General features: G+C 45.6%; 1 protein-coding gene across 1 annotated transcript in view; it reads left to right on the top strand.

Moving 5' to 3' along the window:
* The window catches only part of LOC8028457 (RNA polymerase II elongation factor ELL), a 41,473-nt gene that overhangs the window by 3,949 nt on the left and 14,405 nt on the right, over positions 1 to 23,119 (top strand). The window contains exons 3-7 of the mRNA XM_029989266.4: positions 13,925 to 14,178; positions 15,639 to 15,673; positions 18,106 to 18,262; positions 19,436 to 19,506; positions 20,566 to 20,722. Of these exons, the coding sequence (XP_029845126.3) occupies positions 13,925 to 14,178; positions 15,639 to 15,673; positions 18,106 to 18,262; positions 19,436 to 19,506; positions 20,566 to 20,722 (674 nt within the window). The remainder of the gene's footprint in view (positions 1 to 13,924; positions 14,179 to 15,638; positions 15,674 to 18,105; positions 18,263 to 19,435; positions 19,507 to 20,565; positions 20,723 to 23,119) is intronic.

The following is a 23,119-nucleotide window of genomic DNA, read 5'->3' as shown; positions in this document are numbered from 1 at the left end:
GTAATACATTCCTTTTCACTGTTTTCCTCCATGTCGTGGCGAGTTGCGGAGTCCCATAGAAGTTTCACAGTTCCTTATTTGTTTGTTATTGTAAAGAGCAAAGTGACTCCGAAATTCTGCCCTCATTCCAAGCATGGATTGTTTGTCTCTGAATGAAAGATCCATAGCACAGTTTAGTTCTTTGGTTTAGTTGGCTTGCTACATTTATCGCATGGTAGAAGTTTTTGGTTTACTTCGGCTTGCTACATTTTATCATTCGGTTTCCTGCACTTGCTATTATTGAGTCACTCTCTGTCGTCTTTTTTTGTTGTTAAACTTCATTTTGCGGATCACAGGCACCTGTTGTCAGAGGCGTGTAGGCCCGAACTCTCCGGAAAGTGGTTTTACTAACACAGGGCATGTGTGCTCGGAATTCTTTCCAAGGCTACTACATAATTATGCACACGTGTGTGTACGAGATTCCAGGACTGGGCGTATTAAAGTAGTTTACGGAGCAGCTGAGTGTACTGTATGCTGTGGATGAGTTGAAACAGCGTTCAGTCATGTCATGTGTGTCATCTGTTGCTGCTTGTCTGAGAACCTAAAATAGTTGACATCACTATATCGTATGCTTGAAATTTTGCAAATTATTGTAAGTCTTGCTTTCTAGAATGTTTTTCAGGAAACAAATTTTTCAGTTAGCAGAAACTGGTCTGTGAGCCCTGTGTATTAGTTAGTAAATATAGTGGAAGATAAATTTGCATGATTGGTTTCTCATAACTTGTTAAATTGTTACGGCCGAAATATGGGCGATTCCGAGAACTTTGTGGTCTCAATCATTATATCCTGTCCACATATCTGATCTGTTAATCCCATTTATTTTACGTTAATGTTTCTTATTATTAGCTGCATGTGAAGTGTGGTGGTTGGAATTGGACAGGAAAATGGACAGCAAACTTGGTCTTATCGAAGTTCCCATGGCAGTATGTGACAGTTCTCACTGTAACCTATTTTCTCATCATGTATTACCAGTATGCCAACTGTGAGTTGAAGGCTTTCATTGAATCCATACCTGCTTTTGTGGCAGAAACACTACACTGCGGGAGTATTGTGGAAAATCCTGGCTCTTTTGCGCAGTTTGATTTAGTTTATTGCTGATCTTTAGTTTGGTGTCTAGCATGTGCCCCTGCAACTTTTAGATGTCATACCAGTATCTCATTTCATCAAGCTGCTTTGCTTGGAGATCAGCTGCTAGTCCTGTTTGGTTGTGTTTTAAAATTTCTTGGAAATTCCAGCAATATGCACTGTACAAGCTCCTCTTTAATTTTTTTGGGCTTGTTTATTGTAGATTCGTCTAATAATTTTGGTCTCTGTTTTATTAGGTGATTCTTGTTCAATTTGAATTTCCAGTAACCTGTTGTTTGATGAAACTGTCCTTGATTAGGGTAGTTAAGGAAACGGCAAAAATGCCAGGGCATATAGGATAAATAGTAGGTACCGCCATCTCTTGGTGTAGACAGAATACTTCCTTTCGACATTAGTCTTCAGCCTGACTTCGATCTAACCTTGGCTAAAGTTTTGCTTTATCACTGGCAACTAGCACTGCTATTAGTGTGTCGTGGCATCCATATCATGTGATAGTTGACCAGAGCTTTTCATTGCTTTTTAACAAGTGCAGTGTAGTTTGAAAGTATTAGATCTTGACATTGACAGGAATTCTATGGTGCTTGGTATAAATTACTTCATATATTCTTAAGTTTACTGTAGTGTATTAACGGGCTTTAGAGATCAGCCTTATTTTCCAACCTTTTGAATATGTTTTAAATGCTTCTTTAGCATTAGACATGTAGGGCTATTCACATTCGTGGAGCTACATATTTTTGTAATGGGAAGTATTTTGGAGTCTTCAAGCATGCTGCGTGCAGCGTGTTGACATAATGCAGTGCATAGGTATTGTTTTAAAAAAGGCCTTTGGGTAGTTTCTTTTTTCTTTTTCTTTTTTTTTTGGGGGGGGGGGGGACGTTGTCATGGTCTTTACTTGCTGAAGTGACGAGCTTCCACTGCAACATTTGAGGTCCTTAAACTGTGGTCTTGCGTAGGTCCTGAATTGTATTCATCCCGTGCAGGTTTTCGTCCAAGGTATCTAAACCGAGATTTAATGCAGATGTTTGGCAGTGATGCCTGATACAAGAAATTCGTGCATAACTGCTTAAGTTGGCCAAGACTGAAAGCATTGGCAATATGGCTTCATTTTAGTGCACATTGTGGTGGGTGCAAGCAGTCTAAAAAATGTTTACAGGTGTATTTGTTTGTCGCTCGATTCTCTGGACCTCACATGTGGTATGATACTCTTGATATCAGTTGCCTATTTTCTTCTATAGCAGTTGCTTTCATTCGTGAATGGTTGCATCGATTTTCGTATGCAACCAGTATATTTCAAAGCATTCCGACTGCTTTACTTTGATAGCAGTTTGGGTTTGTCCTCTTTATTGATTTGATGCACTGTGGTCTGAGCTTGGTTGGCTAGTGTGGTCTGTTATGCAAGGTGACTGCAGTGGAAGTACATTGTACCTAAAGTACTACTTCCAATTAGGCTTAGAAAACTTGTACTGTACTCAGGGGCTTCAGGGGCAGACCTACTTAATAGGCAAAGTAGGCAGCTGCTCAGGGCGGCAGAATTTTTGGGGGGCGGTCAATTTGTGGCTGTCCCAACATGAATTGGCCCATTTTGAAATCTAGCTCCGAATTTAGTTACTTTGAGACGTTTAGCCCCTTTTGAAAATTTTCACTCCAAACGAAGCTACTTCTATGAATGAAAGGCTGTGTAGGGCGGCGAAGTGCAAATTATGCCTCTGATTCTACTCGAAGTACATTCTCTGAGTATGTACTTGTACTTTACTTAAAGTTTTTTTGTTTTTTTTTCTTGACACTTTTTGATGAAACTATAACTCTCCGACTTCAAAGTACATTCCCCAAATTAAAGGCATAAAAAGATCATATAGCCATGTAAAAACGCGCCATCATCTTTCGAGATGTCATCTGATAATTTCTCGGAGTGAGGCAATGGTGGCCACAAGATCGATACAAATAAGTGCCTTATGAGTTGATTGTGTTAAATAGTTCGAAGGCAAGAGTAAAACAACTAGTCTTGGCAACTTGACTTGATCTAACATTTACCGCCGTTTCCGAAAATAACTAATGTACCCCATTGACTCTAAAAAAAAAAAAAAATAAACTTGGGAAATGATATGGCATGAAGGATTGCGTTAAAAGTACTTGTACTTTACTTTGAAAGTACATTGTGTTTATAGTCTTTGACTTCAGTTACATGATGCCCGGCGTAGGCCGGGCATCACCGAACGGCACCACAAACTTTTAAGTGCAATAAAGTACTATCACTATTACTATCACTACTTTACTTCAGAACCTCTAATTTATGTTGCACTTTCACTTGAAGTATGTTTTAGATGTACTTTACCCAACACTGGGTGACAGTGTCCTGCGTCGTTGGACAGCGTCCTAGGCACTGTTGCACAGTATCCCTAACTGATATCATGGCATCTGGGAACTAAGGTGATGCCACATCTCGTGGTTTACATTATGCTGTCCATTATGTTACCTTGCGAGCCACGCATTGTTTGAAGGGTGGACCAGTCTTATGGGTGTTGTTTATTTATTTATTTATTTATTTATTTATTTACGTGTAACATGAAGGAATTTTACCCTTGGAGGTTGGGGAAGGGGTGGGGGGGGGGGGGGGGGGGAGAGGGGGTTCTGAAAGCACCCTTGAAGTCGACCTCAACTGATGGTTACTTCTGATGTATAAATGAGTTGTACGAAGAAAGGACAAGTCATATACTATTTTAAAAGTAAGGCGCATGGGGCAATCCAATCAACTTTGTCTAGCCCAGTGGTTCTCAACCTTTGATGTTTCGCGGTCCCCTTTGTGGGTCGACGGAGATATGGAGGACCTGGTTCGTGGTGAGGGGAACGGAAAGGTATGGGATGAATATGATAGTGATTTAGTAAATGGATATAATTAGGGTCTAGTGTGGAGTAGACTTCTCTTCTTGACGTATGCACGAGGAAGCTCACCCGGAAAATTGAAATGTTTCGTCTCAATCTGCGAAAAGACAACTTTTATTGCCGGGCTTGACTGATGAGGCTGGGCTTCGCGGACCCCAAGAATGCCACAGAGTTGACCCAGGTTCTGTTTCCTCGTTGCTTTCTGAATTTCTGAGCCAGTCACAGTCTAGGTGTTCACTTTCCCTCTGGGGTGGTGTCAGTTATCAGGTTCTCTTATTAGCGTTGTTTTGTATGACTCCAAGAAATACCTTTCTGTCGCCAGTAAAGAGACCATTGGTTAATCTGTGCATATGAGGTATGGACGTAAATGTGGGGACACATCTCGAGTAAAAATAAGGAAACAGAAAGATGGAGGGGGGTGCTTAAGCTAATGGAAAGCAAAAGCTAGCTTCGGAGACGCCAGCGACTCCTTGACGCTGGGCAGTTTTAGATTTTGCTGTGCGGCCTTGGCATGGGACTGGTTTCGTTCAAGGACGTTTTCGACCACCGTCGACTGCGAACGCGCAGTCGCTCGCTCGGCCCAGGCCACATTGCCGGGTATCCCCCCCCTTCTCCTTTCGCCTCCCCCCTCCCAGGTCGTCTGTGTAGCGTTGTTTGTTTGCGAGCGCGGCTGGGACTGCACAAAAAAACGAAGCCGGGGAGGCGCGCAGGCAAATCGGCTCCGGCGAAGAGACGACGACGCTATGGCGGCGGCCGCCGTGGCCTGGCTACGGTACGGGTGGCAAGGTGGCTAGCGGCGGGAGCGAGTTTTTTTGTGCGCGGGGGGGTAGCATGGCGATGCAGGGAGCGGACGAATCGCGTGTGCTGTGCGAAATGGGGCCACATTCCTAACCTACTTGGGCGAGCGGAACGCTCTTTCGGCGTCTTCCTCGTTGTCGTCGCATAGCAACAAGGGGGTAGCGGACCTGTGGCAGACGACGCGCGGTGCGGCGCTGACCGTCGTCTGCTATCCGAAACTCGCTGACGGCTGAAGGGGTCGGGGACCGAGTGCGCGATTTACGGGGGGTCAAAATGGGAAGGGCTTGGTGACTCGGACTTTGGGACATCCAGTTTAACCCGTGGCATGGCAGAAATATCATTTGCCGCGAACGAATGCGTTGAACCGTAAACGTTCCGAAACATGCCGCAACAGGGGGCCCCGATGGCGCCCTCTCGTGGCGTCACGGGCGGGGTGAATTGTGTTCCCTTGGTGACAGCCCGCAGCTGAGAGGAATCTTCGTGTTGCGGAAGCATACACCGGAGAGTTTGTTTTCGCCGTACTACACACCAACAGACTTTACTTTTTTGGTGCTTCGTGCAGTTAAATTCGACCCTGCCGTGGTGTTTGGTGACGCCCCGTGAGGTATAAAACCCATGTGACTGCAGTAAAATGCTGCTCAAACAAACATTACTTCAAGAAATTTGCTAAAGCACAAGTTTTAGACCCCTGCAGAGTATGTAATTCAGTGTAGGCAGGCTCAACTCCTAGCATTGCTGCGATTCATTTGCTACTTTCACTTCTGGCCTTCCCACCTTTCCTTCTCTGCCTTTTCCCTCTTTCTTACATCCAGTACCAAACTGTTGACTTGCTATACTCCGTGCCATTAGTTGCGTGCAGTACAGGCGAAGCCACGCCAGGCGAGGGAGAAAGGACAGCCACTAGGAGGGCTGGGAGGAGGAGAGAAACCCCCTTTCCTCTCTAACGTACCTAGTGCTCTCCCTTTCACCTTTTTCCCTCCATTGCCCTTCTCTCCCGTCCCGCCCTCCTAGTGGTCGCCCTTCCTCTCTTCGCATGGCGTTACCTTCACCTGCACTGCACAGAACTAGTTACACGGACTATAGTGGTGACTTGTGGTACAGTAGCATTACTCTAGTTCGTGTACTGCAGTGATGTCCCATTAATGTGTGGATGCAACCATTCCTCCCAAAAATTGTCCATAATGTATGTCATCCGTTACACTAAGACAAAACTGCCTGTATTTATCCTGCTCGTCCTTGAAAGTTTGTCTGTATAATGGTGTAATCATATTAACAAGGCACCACTGGAATGGTATAATTTAGAATTTTTAGATCCATTGTAGAGTGCAGTCTGGCCCTTGTAGACTCATGCTGCCTTCAGGGAGGATCCATTTACAAATGTTGTCTCATTCCTATTATGTCTGTGCCAGAACAGTCAAGGTGCATATGAAATATAAGCAGGTGACAGGTGTGCACCTCTGGCTTTTTACTTGCTGCTGTCTGCAGGTGAAATTAACCAGTGTTTAAATTACAGACGGTAAGCAGCAGTCTCAATTCAATTCACATATTTAACCTAAAAAAAGTGAAAACAAAAAATGCATATAATAGGTGGATTACTGGCATTGTGAGCATACTCAAACAACAGTCATCTGTTGTGCAATCGTATGGTTTCTTCCATTGAGTATGCACCTTTCCGAGAAACACTTGACTCCAGGGGCAGCAAATTGTTTTCGAGCCCATTCACTGGGTTTGAGGCTAAACTCTCACCGGCGTCCCTATTAACCCTAACCGAGTGGGCTGTGATTTCGAAAGGCGCAGCCTGTATAGGCACAGTTTCAAACACTGCTGGCGGTTAAATTCTCGTCTTCTCCCGCTGTATTTTGTGTTTCATGGTGCATGTATGTTCCAGAGGTCATTGAGAAAGCATTGTACCCCATTTGAAAAAAACAGAAGGCAATAAAAAACCTAAAACCATTTTTGTTGGGTATGTGCGCGACAGAACGAATGCGTCTGGAATGTAGAGTTCTAGATTTTTGCTGTTTTTTACGATAATTTTTGACGGTGCCGCGGGATTTGCTGCATGACAAATGACAAAGCGCTTAGCTGTCGAAAATAATTTGCAACAGAAGATAACCGAAAGGCATACATTTTTCATGCTCACAAATAATGTGTTTACCGATGGACAGGACACGGTCATACAATTTAGCAAGTGTTAACATTCTAACAATATATTGTACGTACCGCACGATGCAGCGTTATCTGAAAATAATTTATTTGAGAAAGACTTCAAATAACACAGTCACAGTCGATGACAGTCAGATCTTGACGATCGGACGGAATCCAAGATGACTTCGTTTTGGGGCACGTTTGGGGGAGAGCTTCCTTTTTTCACAACAGCACTCAGGCAATGGAACGAACGCGACTGACCCGTTTTCCACCCCAACCCGGACAACTATTTTTGAAGATGACTGAGGGTTCTTCGCGGATTATCTCTGGGAGGGGGGAGAACAATGTTTACAAAATTGCGTCGAGGGCTGTTTGAAGTCCTTCACCTCCTTCGTTTCCCGTGAATGTTAAGCAGAAAAGCTTGAATGGCAGGCACTTAGCAGCCTTATTTCTCACAATGGAACATAACACACAGAAGGGGTACGCAGCCTGCATAAAAAAAAGTTGAGGGAAAATTTCAAGAGGGGCCAGAAAACGTTGAATGCAAAACCGCAAAAACGTAGGTAGAGAGCTGCGCTGAGCGGGTCTTCACAGTCCAAGAGAGTGTCCGAAAATTTCTAGCTGATAGAGGGCGCGAGATTCGCACCAGCCGCATTAGCATCAGCAACATGGCGGCGGCAGCCTAGGAGCGTTTTTTCGGAAAGGTGCATAAGGGCAAGATGCCATTAACTACATTGTTACCTTAAAGGGGCCCTGCAAGGACTTTTTACTGTTTTTTTAAATTGCACCGAACCTGAGCGCACTGAACGTAGTGACTTAGTGAAACTTTTCTTTTCGCGAAATTCACTTTATTTTAAAAGTTATAGGCAATTTAGAATTACAAAAACAACCAAAAAATAACCTCCTTCATGACGTCGTAGGTCCTGGCTTGAGTGGCCGTGAACTAGAGGAGGAATAGTGAGCTCATCGAGTGCTCACGGCCACCGCACTGCTTGTTGATGGCGCCAGAGGGCGCCACTAAAGCATGTTTTGGATAGGCTGTATGCAGCAGGCAGCCAAAGCGGCTTTCATTGCGTTTGCTGCGCGATTGAACACTAATTCAGCATGAAACTTCATTGGCCACAAACGACAGCAAACACGGGGTAAAGATCAGTTCAGAATGGGAGCCACTTTGCGCTGCCATACCGTGAAACGGCCAAACCGCAAGACAAAGCCTCTCGCCGAAGGCCTTCGGAACGCTCTGAGCCGGTCGGATCCTCCTGTCCACACGACTGCAGCGCCACCGCGTACATCCGGTATTTTTCCGTGTCGGCGCCTTATCCCACTACTCCTTTCTAGTATGCGCCGCCTTTTCCACCGCTTGGCGGCGGGTATGTTGGCGGGTCATTTCTTGTTTCCGTACTTTATAAACTGCATTTCCTTCTTTTTTTCATCTATAATAGTGAACAAAAACTACTTTTATAAATAATTGAAACGGTTCGCGCCACTTATATTTTGTATTTCGACCAAAAAGAAGTTTTTAGTGGCTCTGACCAGTAGTAAGCCCAGGACCAAAGACGTCACATTTTGCGCGCTTTCGGTACCGCGGGTCGCCCTCGTCGGTGGAGGAGGTTTCCGTGTCGTCCGGTTAAAATATGGCGCACTGATATTTAGCTACTCTTTCCGTGCCCGCTGGCTTGCCCGAACCCCAAGAGACGTGGAAACCGCATAAAAGGTAGACGCTTAAATATGATTGCAGGGCCCCTTTAAAGAATGGTAACATGATTTCGGAGACTGTTTTGGCTATTACGTCATTTAAAGGATATAGTTCTGTGATGCTTCATAATTCAAGTTGTTTGAAGTTTTCTGGTCTAGGTATTGTGAAATTTGTTTTTAAACAATTTTTGTGATAGTGCTGCTTTGCATGTCATGTCTGGAAACCGTGCCGCGCTCGCCGCCCCACTGAACGGTCTGGGTTCTCCGAAAAGCCTGCGAAAAGCATAATTAGTGTCAAATAAGTTCTTCCAAATAATATATTACTGCCTAATTACCTTCTATACCACTTAAATTGACTTATTTACGTCAAGTGGTGTGCGCTTTCAGGATAAGCTGCGTGCGCCCTTGTGATAGGAGATTTGAAATTGAAATCAGCAAAACTAACTTCACTATGGACTTGCAGAGCTCAGCTATTTGTCCCCATTATGTGGTCTATTAAATTCATTAAGACCAGTTTATTATATTATTCAGCATAAATGTTTCAAATGCAAAAAACATTTTTTTTTTCAACAACTGAATTTCGATAAGAGCTACTTTGTGCAGCATATGAACTGCCTTCCACCTCTAAATACTTAATATTCAGCGGAGAAAGTGGCACACTGAAGAATAATTGTTATTGCATTATATTCAGTCAAACGATAAAAAGGAAACTCGTCTAATAATTAATATTTATACGCCATTTGGATGTTCAACATTGTAGTAAAATGGCCTTCAAATTAAATTCAAAAGTTGATACCACTTTACCGAGTGAGTGGTATCAACCACTCACTCTGTAAAGTGAGTTGGCAATGCTTGTTTTTTTATTGCGGTGCTATATTTTGGCTAGTTGCTGGCAAAGCATGTTTCATTGGCTTTTATTAAATGTAAATGTTGGTTTAGGCTGGCAGTTTTTTGGAACAGCAGCCATTTCTGAGGTGTAGAAAATTACCTGTAACTTGTACTCCTCTAAAGTCAGTGATTTATTTGTCTTCCAAGCAGTCTGCATTTTCAGTGCCCATTACCTAGATATGCTCGTGTTGAACACATTATAAATTTTATGTAGGGCCTTTAGATGTGCCATTCTGCACTTCAGCTTTTCCAGTAGCACTTCTTCCTACATTGAGTTTGTTATTATTGCGCGTGGGAACAATGTGCCGGGGACTGTATGATGCGCAGTTTGAGCTGGGACCAGAACAATGACTTGTTACGTCTGCCTCTACACTTGGAATAAAATGTGTGGCGTCAAAACAGCAGCTACCGCAGCCGCTGTTCTTTCACTGCAGCTGCCCAATGCACGGTGGTGCCGAACAAGAGAAAAAACGTTCTTGCACACCCATTTGCGCCGCGTTTACAGGAAGTACTCTCCATGTGAATACGAGAAGACTATCCACAGCAGCTGGGGATGGCAAGCGGTGAAATGGACATAAGTTGTTCGTTGTCCGACTTTTTCAGCTCTTGTGTTGTATTCAGACTGCGATCGCAGGCTATTCCGTCGACTTAAAGGGACACTGACACCCCCCAAAAAATTTTTTAAATTTTTTGCCAGGCGCTTTATTATGGTGTCGGAGGACTACCCAATTAATATTTTGCAACAGAGTAGCGTATTTTTTTAATAAAACCAAAAAACGCAACTGCTCGAAACCGAAACCGAAACCCGACGGAGGTCGGAGAAGTGGAGAGAAGAGAGTGAGTGGCGGAAGTCACGTGGCTACACCCGACCGTGCCGCTTTTTTTTTTTTTTTCTCTCCTCTCCGTAGCAGACGACACGACATGCGGCGTACGGGAACTGTTCGCCGTGGCGTGCGCTTCTTTTGCAGTTATGTTTGTTCCGCTCGTTGTTCTGTACTCCAAGATGAGTTGTTTTGTACATTGAGGAGTTGGAGATGAGTAGTGAGTGCCCGTGGTGAATTTCCATGGTCGGCTCCGAAAAGAATACACCCAAGATGTTGCGTGAAGAGCTGGCTCATATGTCCTGCGTCCGGAAAAAAAGGGCATTGTGCGACAGAGTTTCCGAAAGATCAACGGGATCGGGACCAATGGCTGGCTGCAATTAATGTAGAACATATACGGGCACCTCGGAAAGCGGACACTACCTGATTTATATGCTCCTTGCATTTTGTGGAAAGTGATTACATTGAGTTCGCAGGTGTCAAAAAGGAAATCCCATACCATTTAATTCAGCGAAGGGTCATCCACAACATTTTTTTGCTATTTTTTTGCTTGTTTCTTCAGTGATAATTGTAAAAAAAAAAGGCATGTAAACATAAAAAAATGTTTAAAAAAAAAAAGGTTCTACGAGGGATCGAACCCAGTCCTACTGCGTGCGAAGCGGACGTCGTGCCCACGGAGCATTTCTTCAATGGTGGATCTCTTTCCTTACTAATATTTCAGCCGGTAAACTGTAAGTTGGAAAGTTTGCTGCCGATTTCCCTTTAGCAAAAGCACTACCGGGTCGAACTCGGGAAGCACCATGCATTGGCGACATTCGCACCTAGAAAAGAAATCGTACGCGTGCATATTCTTCTCGAAGTAGACACGTCGTGCTTGAAGTTTGCACGAGCGATGTCTTCAGCCACGAGAAGGGAGCGACGGCTCGGCGACGTCTTCGTGCAAATCGGCTTGGTGGTCGGGCGTGTCGTACGGGATGAATACCAATTCTTTTGATCAGTCCCAAATTTCTCTTTTAAAAGTAGACAGAATTCGCCGGTACCGCGAACGACAGTAATGAAATAGAGGTCCCACGCCCGTCGTCCGCTGCCATCGCCGTCCCCGCGAGTCCCACGATACGCGAAACGACGAACGCACAGAATGCTTCCGGTTGTCTGTGGAACTTTTTTTTTCAATCAACGTATTTGCAGCTTTTTAGAAGCCACAAAAAATGGGTTTCATATTTTTTTCTATTTTTAATATTGAGTGTGTGCCTTCAGTGACCCACGACTTTGATTAAATTTGGTGGTCGCATCGATACCTTAGAAAACGGCCCGTGACCGCGGAAAAGAGAGTGAGCGAGACTCGAACCGGCCAGTTCTTGATCGGCGGTTTTCGGGCGGAAAGAAACCGAATTTAGAGTTGCAAATTCTGTTCTGGGTAGTTGAGCTCTCATATGTCACGTACAACTAAAAACCTCGGCGAGCATAAATACCCTGTCAGTATCCCTTTAAGCTTTGTGAAGTATCGTGTAGTATGTTACCTTAGTTTGATGAGAACAGGAAAGAAATCTCTTGAGCCTACAGGGCACATAAATGCCAGAGAGGTGTAGATTGCATGGCTACAATAGCCTCCAAGGTGCAAATGAGGGGACCCTTGCAACGGCGTTGTAATAATTTGTTTTTGTGCCCTTTATAAACTTCATTTTGTCATAACTATTACGCATGGCGTGCTTCAAGTAGCGCGCTCGTGGCTGCTTTTGGATGTGGGCATTGACCTTTGAGGTGCAGCAAGGCTTGCGTCTTTATGGTGTTCGCAATGTAGGTGTTGTTGGTATTGACCCATTCATTGCATCGCGTGCTATAGTCGGTTACAAGTCAAGAAGGTAGGAGAAGCTCCTCCCACAAGCGTGATGCGCCCGTTTCAAATTTCTCCGCAGTCGAAAGAAGAGTTCCCTGGAAACGCTCCTTGTTCCGCTTCAATGGATTCCAACTTGTCTCCGATCCCACTTTTTAAGAAAGCGACCTTTGTATTCATCGGGGAGGGAACCGAGCCCCTGAAAGCAGCCTTTGTATCCATCGGGGGGGAAGCTAATCCCCGAAAGTCGTATTTGTTTCCGTCGGTGGGGGAAAACTCTAATCTCCCTCTCGTGGCTTCCACAATGCTAAGTCGAAGTCGAAAGATAAAGCAAATATGTACAGAAAGGCAAGACCCTCCTCGCGCGTTGGCCGCGACGTCACGGAAACGGTGGGACGCTATTGGATGCGGAGGTGGCGGAGGGATATGGCATTCCCTTTGAGGGGCATTTGCCGCTACCTTCTTAACCTGTAACCGACTATAGTGTAGGCCGCACGGCCCGCGTGTCTTGTGTCGTTTGGCTGCATAATTCTATCTTGAAAAGGAGTGACATTTCACTGGGACTGACAATCGTCCAGGAAAGCGCCACATTTGGCCACTGTAGTTGGGGGTGTTGGCCGAGACCGCGGTAGTGTCTCTCTCTGCCAGATGTAGCGACAGTAGTTAAAACGCGCATCTTGTTTGGGAATCTACAGGATTAACTAATTTAGTCACACTATACGGGCAGTTGCTAATGTCTCTTGGACAGCCCCGTCACTGCCCCTCTTCGAAAAGTATTCCCTAACTGACGTATCAAATATTTATTCTGAACATTTAATATAAACATATCAAGTTGCATTAAGACGTAAACAGGAAACTTTCTTCAAAATAGCTGACTCATAGTCTCGCATTTCAATTCACTACGTCCGTCATTTTCACCCATGGCATACTCCTAAATCGCAAATTAATATTGGTCACCAGAGAATTAAGCATCTACTTCTCGAAATATTGAATAGCATTGCATCAAATTGAGTTGATATTACTTCTGTACCCAATAAGCATATATCAAACATTTTACAAATGTGCATGTAGTCATTCGTGCTATGGTAAGAGCGTGTAACTATTGTGTGTTATCATATTTTGTTATTTATTTCTTATGACTTTTGGAGCTGTTGTCTGCTTGCTTAGTAGGTGTGCCATGGGCTCGTCAAGCTGTGTCGAACAGCTTTTTTCCCTTGGCACCCCCCATCCCCCCCATGATGGAAATAAAACAATGTTCAAAACATGTCGCCCAAGATTTTTATTATTTTACTCTGCCAGACGCAGAGACCACAGTCTAAGCGTGTTGGTTGAGACTGTAGTATTAGTATTACTCGCCATAGTAGTAGTAGACCGTAGTAGAAGCATGTCGGCCGAGAACGTAGTAGTGACCCTGCCACATTTAGCGATCGTAGTCGAAGAGTGCTGAGAAGGTTTCGGTGTTGCTCTGCCACACGTTGTGACTGTAGTCAAAACGTGTCGGCTGAGACTAGCGGTGCTACTGTGCCGCACGTAGCGACCGTAGTCGAAGCGTATTGGCCGAGACTGTCGTGGCGTTACTCTACCACAAGCGGTGACTTTAGTCGAAGCGTGTTTGTTGAGACGTCCACATGCAGTGACCACAGTCGAGGCATGTTGGCTAAACTGTAGTGGTGTTGCTCTGCCACACGTGGTGGCTGTGGTGGAAGCGCGTCGTCTGACAGACGCTCACGTGCTGCAGGTGATAACGGTGCCGCGGCCGTCGCATGGGGGTGGCCAGCCCCAGCAGCAGCAGCAGCGGTTCGGCTTCGGGGTGTCCACGCTGGAGAAGGATGCGCCCCAGGGCAGCTTCGAGTGCGTGCAGCAGATGGGTCACAGGGCCCTGGAGTCTCTGGGCTGCCTGCTGCACAAGATGCAGATCCACGCAAGCGAAGACAGCTACGAGAAGACCAGGGTCAAGATGGCCACCGTCGAGCAGGAGAGCAAGAAGAACTGGTGAGGGCCAGGGCCACCGTGTATGGCAAGTTTAGCTGTCGACGGCCTGAATACGAGGTGTTTATTTTTTTTAAGGCTTTAGGGTCCGTCTTAAAGAAAATACTTCCAAAGCTACTCAAATGCAGACTGTGCATGCGAGTTGTATGGCCAAGGGGATATAAAATAGGGGGACAGTCGTAACAATAATTAAATTCGTTTACTCAAATTGGTTCATTACCTTTTTAAGTAGCAAAGTTAAACATATTGCCCTTAGAAACTTGCTGAGCATAATCAAAAACTATTAAATTAGTCAATTATAAAAAGACTTGGAGTGCCTGGAAAATGCACTGGCACGCTAAAGTTACCACTGGGGCAGCAGGCGCGAGGCTGCGAGTGCAAAAGTGCACTTGCGTGGTTTTTCCGTCCCTTTTTATCCGCGTTTTAGCATTGCCAGCCTTGCACCCGCCACACGAGCAATAACTTCTCCGCATCGCCGCGCTTCCCATGGCTCCAGATCTTTCTGAAGTATTGTGATGTAGTAGTTTTCGATTACGCTTGGCACGTTTCTAACTGGAACCGCGCGTTCATTTTCACTAAATGAAAAGTCAATCAACGAATTTTACTTAATTACCTGACTCGTCGTGAGAAATAGCGCCTTGGATCATGTCCCCCTGGCCGTCCTATAACTCACCTGCACAGACTGCATAGTCGTTGCTTTCCTAGCTTTTTTTAAACAAACCTGTACAGCTAACAGAAAAAGACACCCTGAAAACGTTGGAGCCCGTCTTTTCGACGCACGGCCTCCAGCTTGCACTCTACGCCTTCTGTAATGCTTCGACTGCTTGCATGCGTTTTGAAGTGAATGGGACAATCGAGGTTTCTCCCTGCCGTTCTGGCTAGTCAGTGACTATAGGGCAACTCGGTTGGCAAGCTGCCACACGAGTCTGCTTTGGAGAGCTGGCTCTAACTCATACTTCAGTACAGAGCTCGACGAGATAGTAGCGCGATGCTTGGAACGCGTCTTTGCATTCCAGGCGCCATACTGTGAGGCAAGTACGTCTTGATTATAGTTTGTCACCCGAAATCACGAAGACGGGTAGACGACGATAGCGTTAGCGTCTCCTAGTGCGGGGCGTGTGCCCCCTTGTAGACAGGTGGCGAAGGACTTACTTCTTCCCCCCCCCCCCCTCCCTAGTGCAAAGTTCAGCGATTTGGTTGATCTAACGACGTCTGTTCAGACCACATAATGACTTCATTGTGATTACGACAGGATTTTCTCTAGTGAAGTTCTCTGTGTGTTTTCTTTTTTCTTTACCCTTTGCACTGTTTGTGATTTGAAAGCAACATGCTTTGGAAATGTGTTCCTTCGTGGGGTGGGTAAGCTCAGGAAAGACTTTTTTTAAAACTTTTTGCCGCCAAGGTTTTACTGTCATGTCGAGAGACAGCAATGACTAATTTGAGTTTTTGCCGTTCTCTCACAGTACCAAGGTAATCAAGGTCACGTCACCGTACGTAGGTGAGTCCAGTTTTTATTATCGTCTACCCGCTTGCAGACATTTGGTTGGATTTTCTCCTCCCTTAAAGCCTGAGCCCACAGTCGTCTTGCGGAATCTCACAACGACATAGTGTGGCCTGATATTTAGCACATTTGCAGTGATGCGATCGCTGCACCATATTCAATTTGCTCTCTGTGTCAAATATTAACAGTACTCGGAAGTTCTGCAATGTTTCTTTGGCTTGTTGTCTGTTCTTTGCGGGTAGCTAGCACCGTTAAATGTGCTTGTTGTCGCGTGCTGCAGTGAGGAGTGAACCGCGTGGTCTGCTTCACAATTTCGCATAATCTTGCTTCACGGCAGTGCACCCGCATGCTAAAAAAAAAGCACTCTCTCAAAAAAAAAACCTTACTCAATTTCTTAAAAAAACATTTTTTTTTCTAAATTATGTTTAGTATTTTAAATAGATATTCTGACGATATCTGTTTTGCAGATATCGTCAGATGCTTTTTGTTATTTTCGTGTCAACTCTAGTTTATAGCTATTACTCTTATATAGATTCCATCCGTTCGATGGCACATTGAATACAGAAAATTAAAGCTGGATTAGCTGGAGCAGTAATTGGAAGCCTCAGAATAATGTAAACAAGTTTGCAAAATCTTTTGTTTACATGTCATTTTTGTTATGAAGTTCTGTTCATAAATGGTCATTGATGTTCACATCAAAATGACAGAAGAGTTGTTTCCTAAATTAATTAAGAACTGCAGTTTTATTACAAGCTTTAAAACGTAAAGAAAACATAAATTTGAGTGCTCAAAATTATATTTTAGCACTATATCAGTGGACTTAACTATTTGCTTTACGTTTGATTTCATACCTAAATCAACCATGCACTGCACCTTCTACTGCCCTTCGTTAATTAGCATCTCATTACTGTGCCTTGTATTTCGACGCGCAACTAAACTGCTAGCTAGGGAATTGAACCTGCCATGCTGTTGGTACCATCAAGAGGTTGCACCGATGCAGGAAGGCAAAGTAGACATAGACACATAAAGCTTAACATTACATTCACACTAGTTTGAATTAAAATGGAACTGTGCTTATGCTCCAAAACTGACTTTTGGCTGCTCTAAAAAGATGCTCTGAAATGACTCCAACCAATCACATCACTGCATTAGTGACTAAGCTGCAGAATTTATGCACTTGCAGCATCAGAAAGACCTTGCTGTTAATGCATATGCTCACTAAACAAATAAGTAATCAATGTGTTCAAATCAGCTTCAGTAAAATTGAGGGCTAGTGCATGTGCCGTGGTTCAAAAGCAAATTCACTTGCTGTGCTGGACAATGGTAATGGCAACCGTGCCTCGTTGGAACGTTTTAGGGCGAAAGGGGTGCTCCCTCGAACGTTCTAACGTGTTTTGGTGTTTAGAATTTTCGCATTATTTTTTTATTTTGTTTCGAAAACAGAAAAAAAGTTTTGGAAAGATGCTCGCAAACAGCCTGGATGTGTGACTTTGAGTCGACCTAATTAAAATAAATCTGCGCTTTCTGAGTGGAATGATTAAAATGTTTACCATAATACCCCGAGGCAGGCACGTAGCCAGGATTTTGATTCGGGGGCGGGGTTCGCCCATGACATAATGCTGGATAAGGGGGAGGGGGAGAGGAGGCCCCAGCAAAATACAAAATTTAGAGAAAAACTTGGCCACCATGCCCCCCCCCCCCCCCCCCCTTTCTGGATATGTGCCTGCCCTGAGAGATGGACCAGCTAAAAGCAAGAGCAAATCTGGTGAAAATGAGGAAGGGGGGTAACTTTCGACGTGCGATTATGAAGAATGTTTTAAAATGCTACTTTTGTATTCTGTGCCCCACCAAACTTGTTCTTACGTTCAGGGGAAGCGGAGAACGGACAACTGTCCTCACCAGTTGGCAGTGTTACACTTATCTCCTGCCGTAGATACCTAAACCCATGTAGGCTGAGGTCCCCATTGGCCAGGGCAGTGCAATTACTGGATGTATGCTATCTTTCAATGTTTTTGTAAGAAAAAGATAAATAGCAATCATGCAGACAACTTTTAAAGTTCACGAATTGTAGACTAAAAGAAAAAATTTTTTGTTCCTGCACATTTTAAGATTTGTGTCTTCTTTTAACTGTTTATAGTTTGGGGAAATTTCTGACCCTCAACTGCTGAATTGCTGTCTTTAATATTATGTTGACTGCCTTGAAAATTAAGTTTCTAACAACAACAAAAGAAAAGTGAGTAAAATTTGAAAACAATTTAGTGCTGCCATTTGTTGGCAGGGCCTCAAACTAAGCCATGGGCGAGCCTGGTTCGTCCTAAACGGTTAAGTGTGGGAACCGGGGAAATCAGACGAGCCACACTCGTGGGTTAATTCACAACCAGTCGAGCTGGGGTGTCGGCCAGACTTTTGAGGGGCACGGTGCTTTGCAGGGCGCAAGGTGAAGGTAAAACGGCCGCAGCTTACGGTCCCGCCCCGGCAGTCGTCCTCTTCGCCCCCGCGCATCACGTTCGGCAAGCCCGTGGGCCAGAACCACACCTCCAACCCCACCCCCGAGAGCCGGTCAGGCATCGTCCGGCGGTCCTACAGGTGACGCCCCCTCTCAAACCCCCCCCTCCCTCACCTCCCCACTCTCGCCCCCTTCTCTCCTCACTGACCCCGACGTCTCAAACTGGTCTGTGCTAGAGTCACTGTATAAATTCCCAGAGTACCAAAACCTCCAGGCTTGATGACGTCAAGATGGCGGCTCAATCTTTTTATTTTTCTTACTGTGGTCACTGTGACAACCGTTGCAAACTGCCTTGTCGGAATTTACGACCGACCCTCTACGCGCGAAAGTTCTAAAAGCGTTTCTCGTCAATGTCGGCGTTTAGGAAGCATGTTTTTTGCGTAAAAACAAGTGGGAAAAAGTTCTTTTTGTGGGCTCTTTTATTGGAGATTAGCACAAATGGCAGGAGCATGACGTTTTTATTAACTTTCAGTTTACGAGATTTTGCGGCGTTTTAATATTGTGTTTGCACAACCATGTCTCACCGGTGATTTTGGGTGGTACGACCCAACCTGGGTACGTCCTAACTTTGGCGATAATTTGTGGCGCGTCTGCTTGGGAAAAGGTGGTTGGCACCACCAATACTTCTTCCACCATATATGTTTCGGTGCCAAAATGACAGATCAAAGCTAATATACTAGAACAGTGACACCGGACGCCGCCGGTTGCAATACTCTAGAAATATTCAGTAACCCTAGTCGGTGCCTCCCAGACGAGGCCGTGGGTGGCTCCGGGTTTCCTACGTCAGCTGCTGGCAGTCTTGTATGCATTACTCGAAAGACATAATCGATTATGATTACAGTTACAATTACGAAGCGCGATTTCGTCTGCTTCTTTCGCAGGGATTGTGGTGAGTTTTGATCGGCTTTGACTGAAGAGTAGCGGGTAGACTTCAAGGCAGCTTGCTTTGGGGTCTACCCACTACCCTTCAGTGAGAACCAATCGGAGTTTGGCGTTATGACGTCACCACAACTAGAAGCAGACGAACTTGCACTTTGCGTAGTCACTGACAAGGCGAGAACAGCAGGGAGGACTTTCGGTTTTCCCGCCTCCAACTTGAGTTTCCTACCTGCAGTAAGGCTTCATTGTCTCGTGAATCTCAATGCGTGCACGTTCTGGATGCATGGCATTAGAAAAAGGCACCCTGCCATTTTCATACCGTCGGTGACCACAATAGCTTGAATTCATTAATTTTTGTTTTATGTCTTTTGCAGAGAAAGGGTGATACACCTCCTCGCGTTGCGGCCGTACAAGAAACCCGAGCTTTTGGCGAGGCTCATGAAAGGTGTGTAGGCAAAAAAGTATCTCAAATTGGTTGTTGTTTTACAGCCAGTAGCTATCCAGGCTGCAGTGGGAACAGTGTGCAGAACCGTTTGCGTCGTGAACGAGGGTTTAATTTTACTCTTTGCGATCGGCATCTGGTCGGTGGTAGCTTTACGGTTCGTAATGGAGAATAATCCAGTTCTAATATTGACTGCCCCTTAGGATGTTGCGAGCTGGAAGAGACTAGTAGAACTAAAAGGCAGGGTAGCGCTTGTCCTGTCCTCTTCTACTAGTCTGTTGTAGAATAAGAAAATGTGACACGCTACTCCCAGAAAGCCCTGCACCCTTTTCACTTTAGCAGAGCGAACGGTGGAGGGGGGGAAGCCACGAATCTGGGCAAGCAGAGAGTTTCGTGGGAGGGGCTTGACCCGCTTTTTTTTCATTCATTGTTTCTTCGGGACTCCAAAGCACTACAGATGGAGATGGGAGGAAGAAAAGAGAATTAGGCGAAAACATAATGCAAAGAAAATGGGTTAGGCACTGTCGATGGGAATACAACTATTAAGGCCCGTTCACAGACTTGCAACCGAGTACGACTGGATAAGACAAGGCCGGTTTTTAAGCCTCTTACAACCGAATGCACTGCAACACAGCTGGTCATAAGCCGTCGCAAGATGCTTAAAACCGGTCTTGTCTCAGTCGGTCGGGGTCAAACACAAGTGTGTAAACAGGCCATTAACAGCAGTTCTAAAAGGTTTGGTGTGTGTGATCGTGGCAATTGTTCGGGTGAACATAGTTCCACTCCTTGGATGTTCGGGGAAACGACAGATGAATCAAACGTCGTCATGATGGAACTTGGGATGCCAACCTTGTGCTGAGGATCGAAACGAGAGGAACATAAACGGGGGTGATCCATTGGTCGCATAGGATGAAATTAGCTTGCAACAGGCTTTAGTCCTTGTTGTCCTTGTTCCTTTTGCACCGTGTTGATTTCAACTTTTATTTTGAGGTTTAGACTGCGGGACAATCGAACGTGTTAACGCTTATTCGCAAACGCCGTTCGGTCTTGGCGCTGTTTCAGAGGGCATCAAGGAGCAGGATCGCAAGGGCCTGACGGCGGTGCTGGGCCAGGTGGCAGTGCTAAAGGACAATGCATACTGCCTGGCAAGGCACGCCTGGAACCAGGTGTGCGACGACTGGCCCTTTTACACCCCCGAGGAGCAGGAGCTGCTCAAGAGGTGCGAGGGACACACTCTGTTTTGGGTATGGTGTGGAGAGGCAAGCTCGTTGGGTCGAGAGGGTTCGTACGACACGAGAACAGTTGATGGCCTTTTTGGTTTTGGGTAAAAACTGCGATAAGCGGCTGGGAACCTGAAACTCTCAGTATGGTTTGGCATAGAGAGAAGTGGGCTTGTTGGGTTGAGAAAGTTTGCACAATGTGGCAGACATGTAACATGGTTTTTGGTTATGGGTAAAATCTGGAATGGGCGTTTGTGTGCTCGGCTTGCTTGTTTGTGTTCCGCAGAGAATATGGGCATTTCAAACTTCTTGATGCACCCTCAATGACACAGGTGGGAGGGCGTAAAACTGATGAAGTGCTTTTATTGATGTTTTGAGTATGACATTATCTAGAGCTATGTTTAGAAGAATGTCTCAGCAACTATAACGGGGTGCATAATCAATGTTGTCGAACATAAATTGTGGGAAGTTCATTGTATCCTGGTCCTTCTTAAGAAAAACGGCCTGCCACCTACGGAGCAACCATAGAATTGCCAGAATTTGCTGACACTGAGGGTCTTAAACTTGAGGGATTGTACTCCAGTGTCTCATCTATTGGAAGCAAAAACCATCAAGGTCTACATGAAAGAATGGGAGCACCTACGAGCCGCGAGTGTGTAAACGAAAGTAGTGTGGCAGAACCTTACAAATGGCAGTTGTAAAGCCCGGTTCAAACAGACCCGGATTGCGAACCCGGGCGCCGGAACCCGTAGTGACGTCAGCGCTCCCTCCATACGGGCGGTGACGTAAATACGGCTTCCGGCACCCGGATTGAAGAGTTGAATTTTTTTCAACTTTCTCCTTCCCGGGTCGTGACGTAGGTTTCCGTATTTTCTCCGCGGCCAATCAGCGCGGCGCGCTTCCCTCCTCTGCCCTCCTTGCCACCGGCGTTAACGTTGTTCCGCGTGCGAATGTCTGAGTCGCTCCGTGCTTGCTTGCAAGAAAAGCTCCAGTGATGAAATTCCCGCCCGTCTCCGACGTGAGGAAAGCAGCTCAAGCTGCAAAGAAGAGTGCCGCTGCGTTTGACGTACCCGAGAAAGCCTATGGACTAGTTAGCTAGTTCAGCGGTACCCCTGAATCTACGACAGGTATCGTAGCGAGCACAAGGACCGGGACAAGTGAAAGAACTCGATACTGCTTTTAATAATTTATTGACACGGTTTCGGAGACACGGGAGGTGGTTGCAACCCGATGAAACGGCCTCTTCAATGCAAATGTGAGTGGCCTTTAGAAAGGCCATTTGTAGAGGCAGGCAGTGGTTGGCTTGCTGGCTGCAAAGAGACCGGAAAGGCAGTGGGATGTTATTAATAAGCAAATGTGCTAAGCTTCCAGCTTTTAAGGCATGCTGGTTCACTACAATTGTAATGAAGCAACTCATTTGTTCATCTTTTTTTTTTTTATACACAATGTTTTACCAGCCTCGGGCACTCTGCGACCGACAAAATCTCCTCCCCCCCCGAAACAAAATCCTGGCTATGTGCCTAGCTGCAACCATTGTGCGTGCGAGCTACATCTGACACTTAAAAGGTTAAAAAGGTCAACGACACTGGTACGCGCTGTAGACCAGTTTTTGGGCAGCACTGTACGACCGCTAGCCTAGGGTCTTTAACACCCGTCACGCAGTAGTGAAACACGAACGTCTGCTGGTACGATGCTCATCCAGATCGAAACGGGCAGGGGTGGGGATTGAACCCAATATCCCTGGGTTCTGCAGCGCGAGCTTTCGTGCAGAAAGCTTGTAAGCACACATCCTAGCTAGCACAAAGGACAAGGAAGCACAACGGGCTTCCCTCATACATGCATTCAAAGGAGCACAACACCGTGACCAGATTTTGTGGACCGAAAGAGTGTGTCATACGAGCTGCACATGTGCACGCTATTGCTATTTCTTTTTTTATAGCACAGACGCAGTAAAATTTGACAAGCATGTGTCTGTTACAAAAGCTGCTCTCGTGATCCTGCCGCGTTAAAAATGACATAAACGTGCTTTCACTGCGGGAGCGCACGCTCCAGGTGAGTATTCCTACGAGCGACGTGCGGGCCCATGTGGAACGCCACTTGATATATAACATGAAAAGGATCTAAAATAAAAAGCAGCACACCCTACCTTGCTCGTGACATTCGGAAGCACTCAAAGAATTCCCGGTCATCGGGGTCTTCGAACATCTGCCTCACAACACTGTAGGACTGTAGTCTCACGATGGTGGCATACTCGTCGAGCATTTTTCGAGGCTTCAGGAGCTCGCGGACGGCCTTTCGCTTCTTCTTTTTCTTCACGTTCCGTAGGTACTGCTCACACGCAGCCGCGAAAGTAGTCAGCCGACGCCAGGTGATAGTTCTTGCATTTGTGACGCACC

This window comes from Ixodes scapularis, unplaced genomic scaffold, assembly GCF_016920785.2.
Source record: "Ixodes scapularis isolate PalLabHiFi unplaced genomic scaffold, ASM1692078v2 PGA_scaffold11__112_contigs__length_91849675, whole genome shotgun sequence".
NCBI classification, from domain to species: domain Eukaryota; kingdom Metazoa; phylum Arthropoda; class Arachnida; order Ixodida; family Ixodidae; genus Ixodes; species Ixodes scapularis.
The sequence above is the reverse complement of the archived record's forward strand: the minus strand, read 5'-3'. Positions and strand labels throughout refer to the sequence as shown.